Raw genomic sequence first — 19,763 nt, forward strand, 5'->3', positions numbered from 1 at the left:
AGTCCCTACTTCCTGCCAGTCACTGTGTTGGCTCAGATTTAAGTTTGCTGAACAGAGAATTTCAGGTCCTCATTCTACAACTTGATTTTATGGTTCAGAAAAAGGACTATCTTTTCCCCATTTGTTTATTCTTCTTTGAATCAGAACCCAACTTTTCTAGTATCCATGTTCCAATTTACTGAACCAGGGATACCTATTTACTGAAAAGGGTAATCAGATTACTCTTTATTTATTATTTTGGCCACCTGGCATGCGGGAACTTAGTTTCCTGAGCAGGGATCAAATCTATGCCCCCTGCAGTGGAAGCTTGGAGTCTTAACCCCTGGACCACCAGGAAAGCCCCAGATTACTCTTAACTAGTAGTAGAATCTTGAACTGCTTAAGGGGCAATTCTCTGAAAGGAATGAATAAAAACAGGTCACATTCAGGATCATTAGTGCAGACACACGTATTCTGTTCAAGGTGTTTTGTTAAAGGATTATAAGAATGGGAACATTTTTTAGGAGGAAAGACGAGGAGAGAATTACCAGAAGGAAGAAGTGGAACCACACCAAAGTCAAAGAAGTGAGAGGAGAATCAGATGGGAGACTGGGTATGTTGAAAATAAATGTTCTGAGTGGAAACTGCCCCAGTGCACAAGGACATATGCACACTTGGGGATTCTGATTTTCTGAGGATGCCACTATACCCCACTCTTCTACCTTCTAGAACGGAGAGAAATCAGGACATGACCACAGGGTTGCCAGTACTGAAAGCACACCCCAGGTCCTATACCACCTCCTCAGTGGGCATCCTAGGAGTGCAGGTGAGGCCAGAGATAGAGGTGGTCTCAGCCCAGAGGCCTTACCAGGAAGAAGGGGCCCTGGCCCCCGCCTTTTTTTTTTTTTTTTGCTTAAAATATGGATCTGTGTCCCTCTATCTGGACGGAATCTGCTGTTCCAGAGAATGGGTTTGTTTTCATTCATTCATTCTTTCATTCACTCACTCACTCATTCCAGAGCCTTAATAGTAGTCCAGGACTACTCCCCAGAAACTCTGACCTCCTGAACAGTCGAGTAAGATATTTGGTTCTTTCCCCACTCCTTTCCAAGCTCCTGGGCGGTAGAAGGCTGTGCTCACAGTCTAGTCGTCTAGTCTGTGTGTGGCACTGAGTACATGTTTGGGAAAGGGAATCTAGAGGAATGAGGTCAGAACTATTCGGCGGGTCTCCGCTGGTTACTAGCTGCTGTAGGCACGGGTGCGCTTGAATTTCTATTATTTACGAAGAAGAAGTTTAAAGTACACACACACTGAAGCAGAAAAGAAATGTGACCGTAAGTACTGGGACTGGAGCTACAACAGGAGGACGTGGGCACACAACACCGAACGAACATCATACACACACCCCACTCTCGCGGACATTCCTTCTTTCGCCCTCCAGCTCGATCTTCTTTACTCCCACTTCCCTTTCCCTCCTCTCCTGGATCAAGCGTTAATCTGTGAATCTCTGACCGCAAAAAAAAAAAAAAAAAAGTGGGTGGGGGGATCCCGAAGTAGCAGAGTGAGGGAAGAGGAGGTGGAGAAAGGCGGGGAGGAGGAGGAGGAGCCCAGCGAGCCAGAGTCAGAGAGACTGGTGGCTCCAGCGAGTGTGCAGCCCTGGGGGGAGTCGGCGCTCCAGGCTGGGAACCCGCCCGCTCGCCAGCCCGCGCCCAGGGGCCTGCTTCACCCGGAGCTGAGGCCGCCGCGCAGGGGCGCTCGGGTCAGGGTCGCCGTTCGGGGCGAGCCGGCCGCGCCGCCAGACTGGTCCCCCGCGCCCACGCCCGGGATGCCGTTCTACAGGCGCACGGTGGTGCCCCAGCGCCTGTGTCCGCGAAACCCGCCACAGCCGCTGACCGAGCTCCGCGACGTGAGCCACCTGGCCGCGCTCAGCGTGCTCCGGCAGCTCGCCGACCTCTGCGGCCACTCGTTGGCTCTGCTCGAGGACCTCGAGGGGCACCTGCTGGCCCTGGGGCGCCGCACCGACAGTCTGTTCCGGCGCACCGTGCGCCTCCGCCGCCGCCTTCCCTACCGCCTGCTCGGCCGGGAGGACCACGAGGAAGAGTTAGGTAAGCCGCGCCAGGGCTGGCGGCCCCGCTCGCACCCCGCCTCTGGGGGCGCCAGCACGCGCCCGCTCTGCGTCCACCCCTCCCCCACCGTCCCCACCCCTCCTCGGCCCTGCCCTCCCTTCCCCTCCGGGAGCGAGGAGATCCCATTTCCCTGACTCCACGCTCGCCGCACTCTGGCTGGAACTTCCTGCCCCTGGACCCGGTCGCGCCGTCCCGAGTGGCCAAGTGTCCTAGGGGTTCCCCGCCTTGGGACTGGCGGCCGCCTTCTGGGGACTTGGGGAAGGAAGGCGGGGGACCTGCGAGGGTCCCCGGGAGCCGCTGAGTCCCGACCGCTTCGGCGCCGCCCCCAGGCCCGAGGCGTACTCGTCTTCGCGGCGTCGGGAACTAAATGGCCGCGCCGCTGGCGTCTTTGCTCCAGTCTAGGAACTTGGCCACTTCAGAAAGCGCGCCGGAGCAGCCTGCCACCTACGCGGCGGTAGGAGCCCTGCCAGCGGTGCCTACCGACTTTAAACCTGTACAACTTCGCGCTGGAGCGTGATCGCCGCTCTCGCTCCGAGAAAAGTCTGAGAGCCCACCCGCTTCTCTCCGCGAAATAGGGCTGGTGCTCCAGGAGAGGCTGGAGAGGGTGGCGAGGAGGGGAGACTCCCCCTCGCAGCCGGCTTCTCTGACCCTTTACCCCTAGGGTCCTGTTGCACAGACTTGCTTGGGAGAACCGTTTAAAGCAACTGTCATCAGTTTTGTGTTGGACACGACTGAGCGACTTCACTTTAGAAATCACCATGCCTGAGAAACTCGGTGGTGCCCTTACTGAGCACACAGGGCCCGTCAGAGGGCAGGAGGGCAACGCGAGCCCTTGTGCTTTACTGTTTTGAACCCCAACACTTTAAACGGGGAATCCTCTGTCCATGGAAATGCCGTGATCCTTTAGAGTATGGGACTTTTGGTGAAAGCAAGGGGATTGAATGTGTTGGAAATGTTGACCTCAGCTGGGGCATGCCAGGTACCAGGGCCAATTGACAGCACCAGAAAGTTAGGAGAGAGAAGGAGCAGTGTGGAAAGAAGTTTCAGATGGGAGCAGAATGGCTACTGACTGACTTGTGATTGCAGCTGCTTTGGGAAAGAAGTGTCTGAGTCAGACCCTCTCCATTGCAGACCTCACCTCGATCCCACCCCTTCCATAGAATGAGTCACAGGCCCTGGCACCCCTCTTCCAAAAACTCTCTGGTCTCTGAGGTAGATGGTGGAGGTCACTGGGTCCTGTAGGGCAAGGAAGGTGGAAGACACAATTGACTGCCAGATGGAATGTAGACAGGGGGCCAGAAACCTCTTCCTGGCAGGGGAGCAGGAAAGCTGGGGCCTTAGGTCTGGTTAATTCTCACTTAAGAGAGAGGGTAAGAAGGTCACTGTTGATTTTTTTCTGGGATCCCACTGACTACCAAGATTAGCCTAGGAGGAATTTGAAAAGTCAGTTTGGGGAGTCATTTTCAAAATGCCCACCTGGCCTGCAGAGAGCCACCTAATGAGCACATCAGGGTGAGTTAAAGACAGTGAGGAAGCTCTGTTTTTCCAACTTGCACCTTTCTGTCTGAGAGCTCTTTCTGTGTGAGGGAAGGAATGGCTTCACCAAGTTGCCTTTGGGCCAGTGACCTGCTGGGTTAGAAAGAGATGGCTTTATGCAATGACTATTTTAAAGGAAGGGAGCAATTTCTTCGGAAAAATTGCATTGGGTTGGCTTCCTTGAAATTTGTAAGAGCTGAGAGGGTGGCTCTCTCTCATCTTTGGGGCAGCTGCTTGCCTTTGAGAGTGTACCTGTCTCCAGGCTCAGAGACATTGAAGGGGCCTGCTGTATAAATGGAACACAGCTACCTTAATTTGGCAAGAAGGTCTGGTTTTCCATTTTCTGGTCTAATGCCCTACTCTAGACTCCCCTTGAGGTTCCCACTGCACACTTTTCAGGAGCTTTGATTGTGCGACACTTAAATTAGGCCTTCTCAGCAATGATCTGAGCACAAGTGCCAAATGCAGAGGGAGTTGGGGAGCATAATCAGTGCACCATCTGGCCACCCCCCATGTTGCTCGGACATAAGCTTCAATAGTGTTCAGCAGATGTATATTATATATTTTGACCCCAACTAAAAATGCTTTTCCCCCCATTGTTGTCAGTTCAGTCGCTCAGTTGTGTCCGACTCTTTGCGACTCCATGAATTCTTCCCTGTTTCTTTTCCTCCTAGCACTCCTACTCTGTTACTGACCATTTTGCTGGTGGTGGGCACTCCCAGTCAACATTTTACCCTATATGTCCTCCATCAGCCTGGATTTTCCCCAAATTCTTGCTCTAGCTATTTTTTTTGGCCATGAGGTCAGGAAAGAATGGGGAAGGAAAGTTTGGAAGCAACATGGCCAGAGTGAATGACACCTGACAGGCCAGCAGCTTGTAGCCTCCCTGCAGGGACAGTTTGGCTGCCACCTCCAGACTGAGTAATGACAAGTCAGACTGGCCCATAGCCTTCCGGCTTGTGGAGATCAGACTGCAGGCTGAGCTGGGCAGGGAGGCCAGATGGGGGAGAACAGGGAGAGGAGACGGAGAAAGATAGAGGAGGAGAAAGTTGATGCTAAAGGAGTCCAAGGTTTTCCTTCCTCTCCACAATCAAGGATCATGCCCCCACCATCTTCAAGGTTACAAGGGTGGGACTGGACTGGACTGGTTGCCTGGCAACAGCCTCTCCTCCACTGAAGGCTTTTCTTTGGTAACTTGAACCCCTTTGGGACTGCCCCAGAAGCTCTTGTAACTGGGGGATGGGGTTTGGAAGGAGGAGAGGATGCGCTATAGGACTGCACCAGGTTCCTCTGGTTGTAGATCTGTCGCTGTTGCTGCACCCTTGGCATCACCCTGCGTATAACTTGCATTTTTCCTCACATCTGGCTTTGAATGTGACCCTCTTTATTGCATTCGTGTCCTGGACTTTGTGCTCTTCATCTCAAGAATGGCATGGTCAAAGCCAGTGGGAAGTCACTGGGTCAGAGCCAGGCATATAGCTCCATGTCTTCCGCCATGTGCTGAGTCAATCCACGCTTTCCAGTTTCTCCCTCAGAGATCTATTTAATGTATGTAGGTGCTTAGATGCTAATTACAAAAGCAATCAGGCCGTTGGCCTGGGGATATAATATCTCCTGTGCAAGCAAGGAAGTCACTGAAGCACAGGACAACACTAGGTATGTTTAATAACACTGGGGAGGTATCTTGTTACACTAGCTGATGAACTTGTGGGAAAGATGCTCTATTCCTTCTTGCAATGATTTTGGCTTGAATACAGCCACTTGGGTCGATGGTGGAAACTCCCACTTCATCTTTATGTAAAATTCCTGTCTCATGATTTTCCAACTTTGTGGCAACTCTGGCTGCAAATCAGAAAGGACAGCAGGTTTATTTATGTTTAAACCATAATTCCAGCATGAGCAGAGACTGTTGTAAATCTATATGGAGATAAAAAATGAAAACTGAACCTCTAGACTGCAGCCAGTTTACCATTAGATGAGGTATGGTAGACCTTGAATCTGACCATCATGGCTACTGAGGAGGGGATATGGCCTGCTTGAGAGTTGGATGGAGCAGAGAGAACTTGGGGGACTTGGAAAAGGCACTCTACCAGGGCTCACTTTTGTCTCTCTCCTATCTGTCAGCCCCAGAGACTGTTGGGACAGTTGGTTTGACAGGGTGGGGAGGGGGAGCAAGCCTATTTTCTTTTAAGTAAATACCGTGAAATTCCTGCTTCATGGTATTTCCATATGTTGAAAACATCTTCTCTGGAAATTTGGACACCAAAATGTCCACTAGAATTTCCTCCACTTTAGAAATGAGAAATTTAATATTTTCCCTTTTTTTAGACACATGAACAGCTAAAGTGATAAAAAAACATCAGAATGATGGAAGAGTAGAGTAATAGGAGAGGATTCAAGTTATGGCTCTTGGGCTTAATGTTTGTCTTTATGGAGTTGATTAGGTGACAGGAGAAGGGTGGTGAATTTGCATCATTTGTCCCTGTATTTCTCTGGCTTGGGTGGAGTGGAGTTTATGCTATGTGGCACGAACAATTTGGTCATTAACCGTTATGGGCACCATAATACTTCTTTATTTTCTTCTCAGGAAAGGGTAGGGACTTATCTAAAGGCACCCAGATGGATCAGGATGTTTTGTAGCTTTAAGTGCTGGAAAGATCATAGTGCCTCTTCATACCTAATTCTAAATGAAAACAATACTAAACCTGCAAATAAAATCTTATTTTGAAGGATTACTCAGAGCTCCACTTGTATGTTGAAAATAAAATAGCTTCTTATTAGATTCTTTCATTCTCTCTTGTACTCACTCCTGTTTTTGGTGCCCTAAGCATGGACATAATCTGCTTCTTGGGGAATGTGGCACTGCTTAGGTCACAGTGCAGGTCAGTGGCAGGAGACCTTGATCTAGAAGCCAGGGCTTCTGCCATCCAAACCAGTACTCTGCCTTCTTTAAGGATGCTAAGTTCAAAGTCAGCTGTTCATTGAGAGTCACTGCTGCGGCATTTTTTTCTAGCTGGGACTAGTTTAGGATGAGGAATAGCTCTTGCTACCTTTGGGAACTGAGGGATCTGGAGAACAGGCCTCCTGGGGTTTCTACAGTTGGGACTTGGGGGGTGAGATGGAGGCAGAGGGGAGAAAGGAAGATCAACCTTGCATCATGTAAAGAATAGATGTGAGGCAACAGGATCCCTTGCTGAAACAGTCTTCGTGAAGTGTTCAGTAGGAAATAGCCTTGGAAAAAGGATCTTTAGTTGGGAAGGGATGGCTGGGCCAGTGACCTGACACTGTCCTCTGAAGGTCACCTTTCCACTGAATCTTTCCTTCACAATCCTTCTATCGTCTCTATATCTTCTATTTTCCCTAATAGCTTTTAATCCAACTGTGGACCCTTCTCATTGCATACCCACATCCTATTTTCTGTTATTACAGCAGAGTCTAGTTGGCATTTCCAAAGGTACTTTTATTAAAAGCCTAGGGGAATGAGAAAATAAAATTATTACCAAAAATGTGTTTAACATACATGTTTCTAAAGTATGAATTTATTCTTCTTCAAAGCTTGAGTAGCTTAACAGACTTACTAGCTTTGCTGCTCTATATGTTTTTTCTGAGGGACTCAAATCACCTTTTCCTCAGATCATTGCTTTCTAGCTTTGAAGAAAGGGCACCACTTTGGGTACTGTTTCCTTCACCCAGCACTCACCCTTGTGCTGGGTTTTAGAGACCCACAGATAAATGAGACACAGCCTGTCCCTTCAAAGAGCTCTCAGTTTCAGGGATAGATATCATCTTGTTTGCCAGCATATCAGCACAGGATGCCTGGGTACCCAGTGTTCTCCTCTAGGTTGAGGAGAGCTGATAACCAGAATCCAGACCCCAGTTAACACGCCATAGGATTTTCCATTCAATCTGGTTTGGGATCCAAGGATGGAATTGGGGTTTTAGAATTCCCTATGGTAGGGGCATGACAACCCACTCCAGTATTCTTGCCTGGAGAATCCCCGTGGACAGAGGAGCCTGGTCGGCTGCCATCCATGGAGTCGCAAAAGAGTCGGACCCAACTGAGTGACTAAGCACATGGTAAAAAAAAAAAAATGATAAGAGTGCTACTGTGAATTCAGCAATGCTTTTACATGAATTTGTAGATTTATAATTGATGATCTTCTCTTCATACATAGGCTGCTGCTGCTGCTGCTAAGTCGCTTCAGTTGTGTCCGACTCTGTGCGACCCCATAGACGGCAGCCCACTAGGCTCCCCTATCCCTGGGATCTCCAGACAAGAACACTGGAGTGGGTTGCCATTTCCTTCTCCAATGCATGAAAGTGAAAAGTGAAAATGAATTTGCTCAGTCGTGTCCGACTCTTAGCAACCCCATGGACTGCAGCCTACCAGGCTCCTCTATCCATGGGATTTTCCAGGCAAGAGTACTGGAGTGGGGTGCCATTGCCTTCTCTGTCATACATAGACAGAATAGTGCTTATTCAGTAGATAAATAATACTTGGTGGATCTGCAGACTCATAGACGTCTTGTGATAACTCCTCTAGAGTTATCTGGATGGCCTTCTAGAGTCTTCTTCCCTCCTTTGGGAAGCACTGACCTAACCTTCCTGGTTCAAGCTGTCAGCTCTTTCCTGCTCTGGAGAATTCCATGATTTCACTCAGATAAGCCCTCACTGAAGTTTTCAAGTTATAGTACACTGGATGGCAGTATCTTTTCTTCCACTTTATTTATTTACTTTCCTTTCAGTTTTATTGGAGTATAATTGACATACAGCACTGCATAAGTTTAGGTGTACAGGATGATTATTTGACTTACATACATCATATAATGAGTAGTATAATGTTTAGTGAACATTCATCATATCATGTAGATACACAGTTAAAGAAAAAAGTATTTCTTCCTTGTGATAAGAACTGTTAGGATTTACTCTCTTAACTTCAGATATAACAGACAGCAGTGCTAGTTATATGTAACAACTGTAGTGCTTATAATTGGAAGTTGGTACCTATAGACCACCTTCATCCAGTTCTCCCTCCTCTCACCCCATCTCCTCTGGTAACCACAAACCTGATCTCTTTTTTTTCTGTGTTTATTTGTATGTTTTTTGAAGTATGATTGACTACAGCACTGTATTAGTTCCTGATGCACAATATGATTCCATTTTTCTATACCTTACAAATTGATCCCATGGTAAGTCTAGTTACTATCTGTCACCACACAAAAAAGATATTACATTATTATTGACTCTATTTCCCATCCTGTACATTTTATCCCTGTGATTCCTTTATTTTGTACCTGGAAGTTGGTACCCCTTAATCGCCCTCATCTATTTCACTCATCCCCCCACCTGCTGCCTGCTGGCAACCACCTGTTTATTCTCTGTATCTATGACTCTGTTTCTGTTTCATTACGTTTGTTCATTTGTTTTGTTTTTTAGATTCCACATATAAGTAAAATCGTCTGATATTTGTCTTCTTCTGTATGACTTATTTCATTAAGCATAATATTCTCTTTGGAGAAATACCCAGAAGTGGAATTGCTGGATCATATGGTAGTTCTATTTTTAATGTTTTGAGGAACCTCCATTGGATGGCAGTATCTTAATAGACAAGACTATGTCAATAATGCCACAAACAGGAGATGTGCTGACTGTGTTTGCACAAGGAGGCTTGCAACAAGGTGCTTTGTATGTGAGGCACTGAGTCTGATTGTGTATAAGACCACTAGGCTCAGTCCTTTAACTTGGAAGGTTTGAGCAACCTCTGTCTATCCCTCCTCTATTCCTGCTGTCCCTCCCTCTCTTTCTTTCTAAACTGTAAGCTCCTCAATAGAAAGTAAGCATCTTCAGGGTGGAGATTTTTCTCTGTTTTTACTGCCCTATCTCCAGTCCCTAAAATAGTGCTTGGCACTTAATAAATAGCTATTAAGTTTAATTCCTCCCTTGTTTCTAACCATCACGCATGTATTGAGGACCTGACTCTGGGTCTGGCCCTGTGCTGGTCTCTGAGGATATAGAGCCAAGTTAGAGTGCAGCCCCATGGTCCAGCAGAGAGAGCCTGGAGTCATCATACTGTCCAATCATAGGCAAGCCCGGGGGTCATCGGACGGCGAAGGAAGCTCACCTAATTCAGCTCAGAGTGAGTTCTGAAGGATGATCTGGAGCTGGCCAATTGAAGAAGGAGGTGGAGGGAATTCCTGGCTCAGGAGGTAGCCTGTGTGAGGCCCTGGATATGTGAGAGGGCTAGTGTGGGGGAGGAACTAACTCAAGTGATTTAGGAGGAGCGGGTACAAGGCACCTCCTGACTCAGAGTGAGCCCTCAGGTGGAGGTTGGCTGGGGAGGTGCTAACACCCTGTTTGCTGACCAAGAAGCTGGATACTGGAGCGTCCTTAGGAAGATTGAAACACAGTTGTAGTAGGAACTGCAGATTTTCTTGATCTACATTCAAGTTTTCATTATCCTTGGGCAGATGAGACCTAAGTGACCTTGGCCCTTCCCTGCTTTGCGGAGCCAAGTCCTGGTTCCCCCTAAGACATCCAAGCCAGGAGGCACCCCATGCCACAGTGAGATAGAAAGAGGGAGAGAAAGCAAGAATCTACCTGCTTGTTATATCACCAGCTATGTGGATCCAGTTGCATTCCAGAGCAAAATATATTATTCATGCCCCTGCTTTTTTGCGAGTGGGGACATTTGATGTTTCACTATATGTTTTATTTTATTTTCTTTCTAAATTCTTTCTAGATTCTTAAGAATGGTCTGTGATTCATCTAGGGGAAAATCAGAAAAATATTTTTTTTCCTTTGGAAAATGGATTCAAAGAGGAGATGAGTTTTTAAAATGATTCAGCTGTTTTTATTTTAAGTGCTTTTTTTTAAAAAAAAATTTGCTTCTGAGAACAGTGTAATTAACTGCTTGGCAATTTATAGTTTGATTCCCTGTATCTGCGAAATAGTCAAACTCATGTTGTTTTCCCAAACCAGCAGGCCCTAAGGGGAGTGAGGTCTCCTCCACCAGCAGATCTTGGGCATTCTCTGCTCTCACAGGAGGCTGTGCATCACAGTTTTCAGCAATCCCAGTAGTGTCATTATGTGCTCTTATCGCCCCAGATCCAGTAATTCCATTTCAATGGTAATCCACTCCAGGACTATTGCCTGGAAAATCCCATGGACAGAGGAGCCTGGTAGGCTACAGTCCACGGGGTCGCAAAGAGTCGGACACGACTGAGTGACTTCACTTCACTATGCTTAAAGAAATGATCAGATATTGTGGGAAAATGTTTGTAGATCCTCACTGCATCTTTTGGTTATTTATATTAACCCCCAAATGGAAACAACTTAATGATATGGATATGGTTCTATAAATGGTGACAGGTCGATGTGGTAGAAAACTAGACAACTAAGAAAAATAGTGCTCAAAACAAAAATATGAGGATATGTGGAAATGTGCAAAATGATGCTAAGTGAAAAACCAGGGTATTAAATTGCATGTATGATATTATCCCCTCTCCAGGGATGATAATATCTAAAATAAAGCGCATATATAAAAAAGAAACTGGAGGGGTATTGCCAAAATGTTAACAGTGGTTGTTATCTCAGGATGATAACAATGATAGTAAATGATAGCAAAGACAGCAATGGTTGAGATTATGGGAGTGGGTAGATTTTTTTTCTCATACCTTTCTGTATTTTTTGAAATTTCCTAAGTGAACATGGATTACTTTTAATGACAATGAATGACATGTTAAGGAAAAGAATCTTGGGATTTGAAAGTAGCACCTGTAGTTTTAAGACTGACTTGCCCAGCACCTATATTATTAAGCTGATTTGAGTGTCTCAGAACCACAGTTCCTCATCTGTAAAAGGAGGTTAATGCTCCCCAGGTTAGAAGGCTGTCGTGAAGATCCAGAATAATGTATGGAAAATGTTGGGCCCATATGCCACAATCCTGCACACAATCACTAAATACTAAGAAGATGAAATTCCACAAAACCTTTTGAAATCCCTGGATGAGGATACTGTCAAGATGAAGTTATAATAAAAATATTTCCTAGATAGCTCCGATTTGCAGCCATTCCTCCCTTTTGCAGAATATGTAAAGAATGCCTGCCTGTGTGCTCATGGAGGAGCAGCATCTAGCTTTTGAAGCTGTCAGCTCATCTCTCCCAACCCAAGGATTTTCCTTTCCTTTGACTCCTCCCTTCATTCTCCCCCACTGACATCTGTTCACTGCCTCGCCAACCAAGGGGGAAAACAGTCTTTGGAACTGAAGCCGAGGCACCACTGAGGGTCTTGGCAGATCTGAGATGTTTATTATCATGGAATATGTGGTGCTGGCTGACCACAAGGACCTGCCAGGCTGGGATGCCAAGGAGAAGCTTTAATCAAGCAGCAGAGGACGGACGCAGGTCGCACAACTAGACAGCATCCCCTGCCTTGGGGCAGAGCCCTTGTCTAAATGTCCAGCTTGCTCCCTGGTCACCTCTTCCCTCAGGACGGCTTCGTGGCTTCTGGCTTGGCTCACCAGTTTTACAGAACCAGCTTGATTTATGGGTGAAGAGTCACCTTCTTCTCACAAAAACTTCTGGGGCCTCAGGATATTTCAGTGACATATTTGGCAACTTGCCTGAGGATCTGTTTCTCACCAGCATGGAATTAGAACCAGTAAGCCCTGATCTTGAAGCCATACAGCTTCAAGGTCATGGGCATACCTTAGGGCTGTCTGCAGCATGCCCAGACCACCAGGCAATTCAGTCATCTCCCTGAGTAGAATCCTTCACACTACTTGTCTGGTTGCATTTTTCACTTTTAGAACTACAGCCAAAAATATAGACCCTAACTGAATTACTTGGAGAGCTTTAAAAAGTTACTAATGCCATGCATGGCCATACCTCATACCAATAAAACCAGAATTTCTGGGAGATGAGGCCCAGGAACCAGGATTTTTAAAAGACCCCCAGGTGATTCTAATGTGCAGACATGGTGAGAACCACTGTTGTGGTAAAGATGGTTAAAAATGGAAGGGACCGTCCAGCGTTTGAAAAATTATAATGTATTTGTGGATAATGAGCATGAACTATAATACAGGATTATATTAAAGTAAATGACAAAAATGACCTAATGGATGAACTCATTGTAAGCAATAATAATACCAAGTTAGTACACTTCAAAAAATTTTTAATAATGCATTTTATTTAACCCAGTATATCCAAAACAGTATCATTTTGCCATGCAATCATTATTAAAGTGATTAGCGGTATCTTACATTATTCTTTTGTATTAGGTCTTCAAAACTTAATGTGAATTTTGTATTTACACAACATCTCAGTTCAGTCTAGCTACCTTTCAAATGCTCCATAGTGCTATGTGGATAGCACCACTCTAGGGCATGGACTTGCAGACCAACTGGTCTTCTGTATGAATAAAGTATTTAACTCCTAAAAATTGGATAATACACTTTTTTAACTTCATAAGACAACAGAAGAAATTAGAAAAATGAAGCCAGTTAGTTTTATTAATAAAAAGAATAAGTATATGTTAAGGCAAAGTTAAGCATCTTTAGTTTTACATTTTTTGGTTATAACATGTCATTAACAACTATTGACCTTCTAGATGAGAACAGTGTATTTTATTTTATTTTATTTTATTTTTACTCTGTTACCTTTATTTTTAAAAAAATTTTATTTTTACTCTATTTTACTTTACAATACTGTATTGGTTTTGCCATACATTGGCATGAATCCACCACGGGTGTACATGAGTTCCCAGACATGAACCCCCCTCCCACCTCCCACCCCATATCATCTCTCTGGATCATCCCCGTGCACCAGCCCCAAGCATCCTGTATCCTGCATTGAACATAGACTGGCGATTCATTTCTTACATGATAGTATACATGTTTCAATGCCATTCTCCCAAATCATCCCACCCTCTCCCTCTCCCTCAGAGTCCAAAAGTCTGCTCTACACATCTGTGTCTCTTTTGCTGTCTTGCATACAGGGTCATCATTACCATCTTTCTAAATTCCATATATATGTGTTAGTATACTGTATTGGTGTTTTCCTTTCTGGCTTACTTCACTCTGTATAATCGGCTCCAGTTTCATCCATCTCATTAGAACTGATTCAAATGAATTATTTTTAATGGCTGAGTAATACTCCATTGTGTATATGTACCACAGCTTTCTTATCCATTCATCTGCTGATGGACATCTAGGTTGTTTCCATGTCCTGGCTATTATAAACAGTGCTGCGATGAACATTGGGGTACATGTGTCTCTTTCAATTCTGGTTTCCTTGGTGTGTATGCCCAGCAGTGGGATTGCTGGGTCATAAGGCAGTTCTATTTGCAATTTTTTAAGGAATCTCCACACTGTTCAAGATGAGAACAGTATATTTTAAAGATTTGTTTATTTATTTAATTAATTTATGGCTGCACTGGGTCTTTGTTGCTGGGTGAGGGCCTTCTCCAGTTGTGGGAAGCAAAGACTACTCTTTAATTGTGGTGCGCAGGCTTCTCATTGCAGTGGTTTCTCTTGTGGAGCACGGGCTCTAGGAGCCGGGGCTTCAGCAGTTGCAGAGCATGGGCTCAGTAATTGTGGTGCATGGGCTTAGTTATCCTGAGGCATGTGGAATCTTCCAGGACCAGGGATTGAACTTGTGTCCCCTGCATTGGCAGGCAGACTCTCAAGCACTGGACTACCAGGGAATAGTATTTTTGTTTTCTTACATCATAGCTATTTAATATCACTCTTGATGTTACTGGGTTGGATCCCTGCATCAAGTCAACCTCAACTTGCCTGTCTTTGCAAAAGAATATTAAAATTCCACTCTGCAGAGGGTTGTTGGAGTACAGGGAAAAGGAAGGAAACTTCTACTTTGTAATATTTAGTGTTCCAAATTAGGCTATGCTAGAAATCATAAATAGAAATTGAAATGGTTACCTCTGAATCAATGTCTAGATTGGACTTCATGCTTTCTAGAAGTCTCTTATATGATGCACCATTTCATGCAGGTAGATTATTAGAGCATAATAGTGAGAACAACTGTATAGATTGTTGTGTTTAGTATTTTTCATTTCTTTTTTGCATTTCACCTCACTGCAGGGCATGTGGTATCTTAGTTCCCTGACCTAGGATTGAACTTGAGTCCCCTGAACTGGCAGCACAGAATCTTAACCACTGTACCACCAGGGAAGTCCCATGTGTTTAGTATTTTTAAACCCATATCTACTCCAGCAAATGCAATTTAGAAGAAAAAGTATTTCTCTTTTTATCCCTTCCATTATCCCAGTAGAAATAGTTTTAGAATGTGGATCTAGGCCAGCAGTTGCCCAGAGAAAGGAAGAGGACTGGTCCAAAGAGGTCCCAGTGTTGGTGGTTGCACTGGCTTCAAGTAGAGAACCTCTCCTGTGGCTGTTCTGAGATCCTGAGACATCCATTTAGGTGACCCTATCATCAGCCCCTGAGAAATGCTGGGACAAGGGTGACAAGTGAGAGGAGAAAACTATGGGGGAGGGACACTTTTAGTGTCCTCTCTCTCTGCTGTGATCAGAGGGGAGAGATACTAAAGGCATCCCCTCTGATTTGTGTCCCCAACAATAGCTGATGCTGATTATGACAAGGCATTGAGAAGAGGCTGCAGCATCTTCAGAGGAATCTGTTTAAGAAGACTGAGGAAAAGTTTTCAGGAAAAGTTCCACTCAAAATGATGCAAATTAAAGGAATGATTCGGTATGAAAAAGTGGAGGGGCGGGGAGGGGAAGAGTAAAACGCCTGGGAAACTTTGCTCTTGAGAGAGACTTGGGGCTTCTGGATAGCAAAGTTTCACTGTATTCCAATTTCTAACCTGTTTCACCTTTTGAAATAATGAGTTACATAAGGTTACTCCCCATTGTGAAGCAGCACGATGAAATCTTTCCCCCCATAATTCCAAATTACCGAAAGTGGTAGATTTAGGAAACAAATGTTATTGACTGACACAGAGGCTTTACACTTTGTGCCTGTCGTTTCAAAACTGATGCACGTGAGGAGGAGATGGTGGGTGGAAAAGCCAGTGAAGATGAGGAGTCCTTCCATTCCAGTTAGCATGTATTGAGCTGCTGTTAGATGCCAGTGGGAGCTGGTAGCATATATATGGCACATAAGTGTCCCCTGCAGGTAGAGGGGTGACAAAAAGGGTGCCACCTCTGGATGGATCAATGAGGAAAACCCACCCCTTTTGGTGGAACAAAAAGACAAAAGCACATTCTTTGAGCATAGCAATTAGAAAAGATCACTTGTTCTGGTCATAGCTATTTAAAAACAGAGCATCTTCTGGGTGGACCAATTTTGAAATTAATAATTGAAGTCCATGTGCAGTCCGACAGGGCATTGGGTTTGACTTGAATTTTGTCCCCAACTTGAGATCCCTTGGCGGTGCCCTTGTAGGAATACAACTTGGACAAGAGTACAGGTGGTTCTGTGGTGCCTGGGACCAGGCCAGACACCAGGCATACAGATACATGTGAGAGCTAAATCCTGTTCTTGAGAAATTTATAGAACTCCCCCTCCTAACCCCCATCCTCTTTAACTCACTCCATCTGCTGCCAGCTCCACCCATGCTGCATCCTGCTTGGCAGAGCTTCTCTTTATGGTGACAAAACGTCTCCCCTCCAGATGCACAGGCTGCTGTCTGCTGTTAGTGGGGGCTGTGCTGCTCCTGCCTGAGGCTCCAGACTAAATGTCTACTTTCTATGATGAACAACTCAGGGTAATTGTTTGTTGTGAGGGCTTGTTGCTTCTGGGTTCTAGATGGGAAAATATAGACAGCATTTCTTCAATATCTGTTTTAAAACTTGGCTGTGTTCTGTTTAAAATGTGTTTTGAAATGGTGAGTTTGGGTAGAGCTGAGCTATTTTTCACCTTTAGTTTTAATATTCTTTAACAAACGAAAGCAATTTATCACTAATATGGTGATTTAGAGCCGGCTTCAAGGGCTAATTCCTACCTAGCTCATTGTACTAAGATTGTGCCAGGCCCTCTGCCAAGTACTGGTGACAATGAATTGATAAGACCTACCTTTTGCCCTTGAGTCTTGATATTTAGTCGGGAGGACAGTGGGGAGGGAGATAACCTCACTGCAGGCTACTGGGTATTAGGTGAAAACATAGAGCAGAGGCAAGGAAACCTTCCATAGCCCTTTTCTCTCTTGTCTTCCTGAAAACTTCTATTCATACATCCAGGCAGTCCCTCCTTGTTACAGCCTTCTCTGATTCTGCTGTGTTTCTGCTGTGCTTTGTTTACTTTTATAACCTTTGTTCCTCCATGTGGCCCAGGTTGGGAGAAGATGGTTGAGGCAGAGACTGCCCACTATGTACTGAAACCTCTTGAATTCATTTTTATTTCCTTTCCTTTACCACCTTTTGAAAGTAACATAACCCTCTTCTTTGAAACTTAGAACAGCCTGGCCATTCCTGGCTCCAAGATGAACTGGAAGCTAGAAGTTAGCATCCTCTCCTGGGAAGAGTAAAAGCCTGTTTTAAAGGTTGTGGGGCTTTGGAAATAAGATAAAACTACTGAGGCCTTCAAATCCTAATAAGTTCAGATGAGTTTGAAGGGTTTCCTCAACCCTAAGGGAACTCAGAGTTATATTATATGGTTGTGGGCTAGTGACATGCCTTTAGAGGTAGAAAGAGGCCCTGGTTATGAACTTGGCTAATTTTGCTCATTTTGCCAAGGGATAATGCCCAATTTCGGTATTTTCTAATGCAAGTAATTTCAGTGTCGAGCCTGTTTACTTTTTGTCGGGAGGATCAAATAAAATCCTATGTGGAAAAGGCTTCACAAGCAAAAAAATCACCCCAAAATATTATGTATTGTCATCCCTGAGAACAAGGACACTGGCCAACTCATCCCTCTTTCCCCAGCATCTAGTCTGGAAGTAGGCACACTGCAAATGTTTGCTGAATGACTAAGTGCCGTAGTGGGAGATAGGTGTTTGTATTTCTCTCTTTTTTTCCTAGGAGTCTACTTTTAATACCAGTAATAACTTTAATGATAATTTCCCTAATTATAAAAATATACTTATTTGATGCAGAAAAGTTGGAAGTATAGAAAGCACAAAGAAAAAAATAATAAAACAAAAATCATCCTTGGTATCAACCAGATTGACTACATTCTGATGTATATTCTTCTAATATTTTTCCTTATGAATGTTTCATTTTTGCTTTGTAAGAAAAAGTTATGGTAATACATCCACCCTTTTATAGCCCCTTTCAAATTAATGTATCATTTAAAAATGTTTATATAATATAAATCATATATCTGCTAAGGAGTTATTCAGAATACATAAAGTACTCCCCATAACTCATCAAAGAAACTAAAACCTGTTTCCTTTTCTTTAAACATTTCTATATTGTATAATAAATCTGCTATATTAATGCTTATCTTCAGCTGTTTCATAATTTCTGCCATTACCAATACTCTGAAGCCTGCAATCAGGATGTACCACTGCCAGATCGGTACCTGCGATATGGCCTTTTCCTTAAGGGCTTAGGTCTCCCACTAGACCACTCAAGAGTTGTGTCCCCCAGTTCCTTGGTCGGAGAAGGCAATGACACCCCACTCCAGTACTCTTGCCTGGAAAATCCCATGGATGGAGGAGCCTGGTGGGCTGCAGTCCATGGAGTCGCAAAGAGCTGGACACGACAGAGCGACTTCACTTTCACTTTCCACTTTCATGCATTGGAGAAGGAAATGGCAACCCACTCCAGTGTTCTTGGCTGGAGAATCCCAGGGACGGGGGAGCTTGGTGGGCTGCCGTCTATGGGGTCGCACAGAGTCGGACATGACTGAGGTGACTTAGCAGCAGCAGCAGTGCCTTGGTATCCAGTAAGTGCTGTATACATCTTTGCTGACTGCCAAACAGGGAGAGCTAGTAGAATGTTTTTTTGCACTTCTATTTGGCCAATCAAATTACCTCTTGATACCAGAAAGTGACAGATATCACAGCTAGATTACCCCACTTTACTTTTACACTGAGGTGACCCCCTGTTTTTTCTAAATTGAAGAACTTTTGGACAAAAAAAGCCATGGCTTTTATTGTTACTGTTAAGGGCTTACTATGTGCCTGGCAATATGTGAATCATCAATTCATTTATCCTCACAGTGATTTCATAATATAGTTGCCACTATTATCTCCATTTTCTGGTCAAATGAACAGGCTCAGAGAAGAAGAAATAATTTTAAGAGTTGTAGAGCCCAAGTTAGGGTAGGATCAAATGGGGGGCTTTCTAGGGAAACTCAGGAGATTCAGCAGTACTGTATTTGTTGGGACTAAAAGGAGAATTAAACTTTGAGGCGTGAGACAGGAAGAGAAAACAGGAAATTGATTTTTTTTCCTGTGAGATTAACTAGCAGTTTTTGATTTCTTCCTAAATTATGAAGCACTTTTACATATGTTGTCTCATACAGTCCTCATGACAGTCTTGTGAGTTATTACTTTTATTTAAGAAATGAAAGGGGCTTCCCAGGTGGCACAGTGGTAAAAAATCTACCTGTCAATGCAGGAGACACAAGAGACACAGGTTCGATCTTTGGTTTGGGAAGATCCCCTGGAGTAGGAAATGGCAACCTACTCCAGTATTCTTGCCTGGAAAAATCCCATTGACAGAGGAGCCTGGCGGGCTACAGTCCATGGGATCACAAAAGTCAAACATCACTGAGCACACACGCAAAGATATGAAAATAGATCCAGAGACATTACCACTGATTTTCCTATGAAGACCAATAAACCATTCATTAATTTAATAAAAAACATTAATTGAGTATCTGTTGTGTTCCAGGCACTGTTTTTGTGCTAGAGATACAGCAGTGAACAGACAGACAAAATTCTTTGTCATCATGGAGCTTACAAGGTAGATAAACTATGATTTATCTCTTTTCAGTTATCCTCTGTCAAGTAATGGATATTGGTTTGGGTTTTCAACCTTGGCTGTGCTTTAGAATCATCTAGCACATTTTGAAAAAAATCACTGATGCCTGAGCCCCACTCCAGACCAATTAATTCAGAATCTCTGGGAGTGAAGCCTAGGCATTGGATGTGTGTGTGTGTGTGTGTGTGTGTGTGTGTGTGTGTGTGTGAATTTATT

At 44.5% G+C, this 19,763-nt stretch overlaps 1 protein-coding gene across 1 annotated transcript in view; it reads left to right on the top strand.

Moving 5' to 3' along the window:
• The first annotated feature begins 486 nt into the window (after nt 1-486).
• Nucleotides 487-19,763, top strand: part of LOC138930737 (uncharacterized) — a 56,182-nt gene continuing 36,905 nt past the window's right edge. Inside the window, exons 1-2 of the mRNA XM_070291190.1 lie at nt 487-564; nt 1,514-2,084. Of these exons, the coding sequence (XP_070147291.1) occupies nt 487-564; nt 1,514-2,084 (649 nt within the window). The remainder of the gene's footprint in view (nt 565-1,513; nt 2,085-19,763) is intronic.

The sequence above is a fragment of the Ovis canadensis genome, chromosome X, assembly GCF_042477335.2.
Source record: "Ovis canadensis isolate MfBH-ARS-UI-01 breed Bighorn chromosome X, ARS-UI_OviCan_v2, whole genome shotgun sequence".
Classification (NCBI taxonomy): domain Eukaryota; kingdom Metazoa; phylum Chordata; class Mammalia; order Artiodactyla; family Bovidae; genus Ovis; species Ovis canadensis.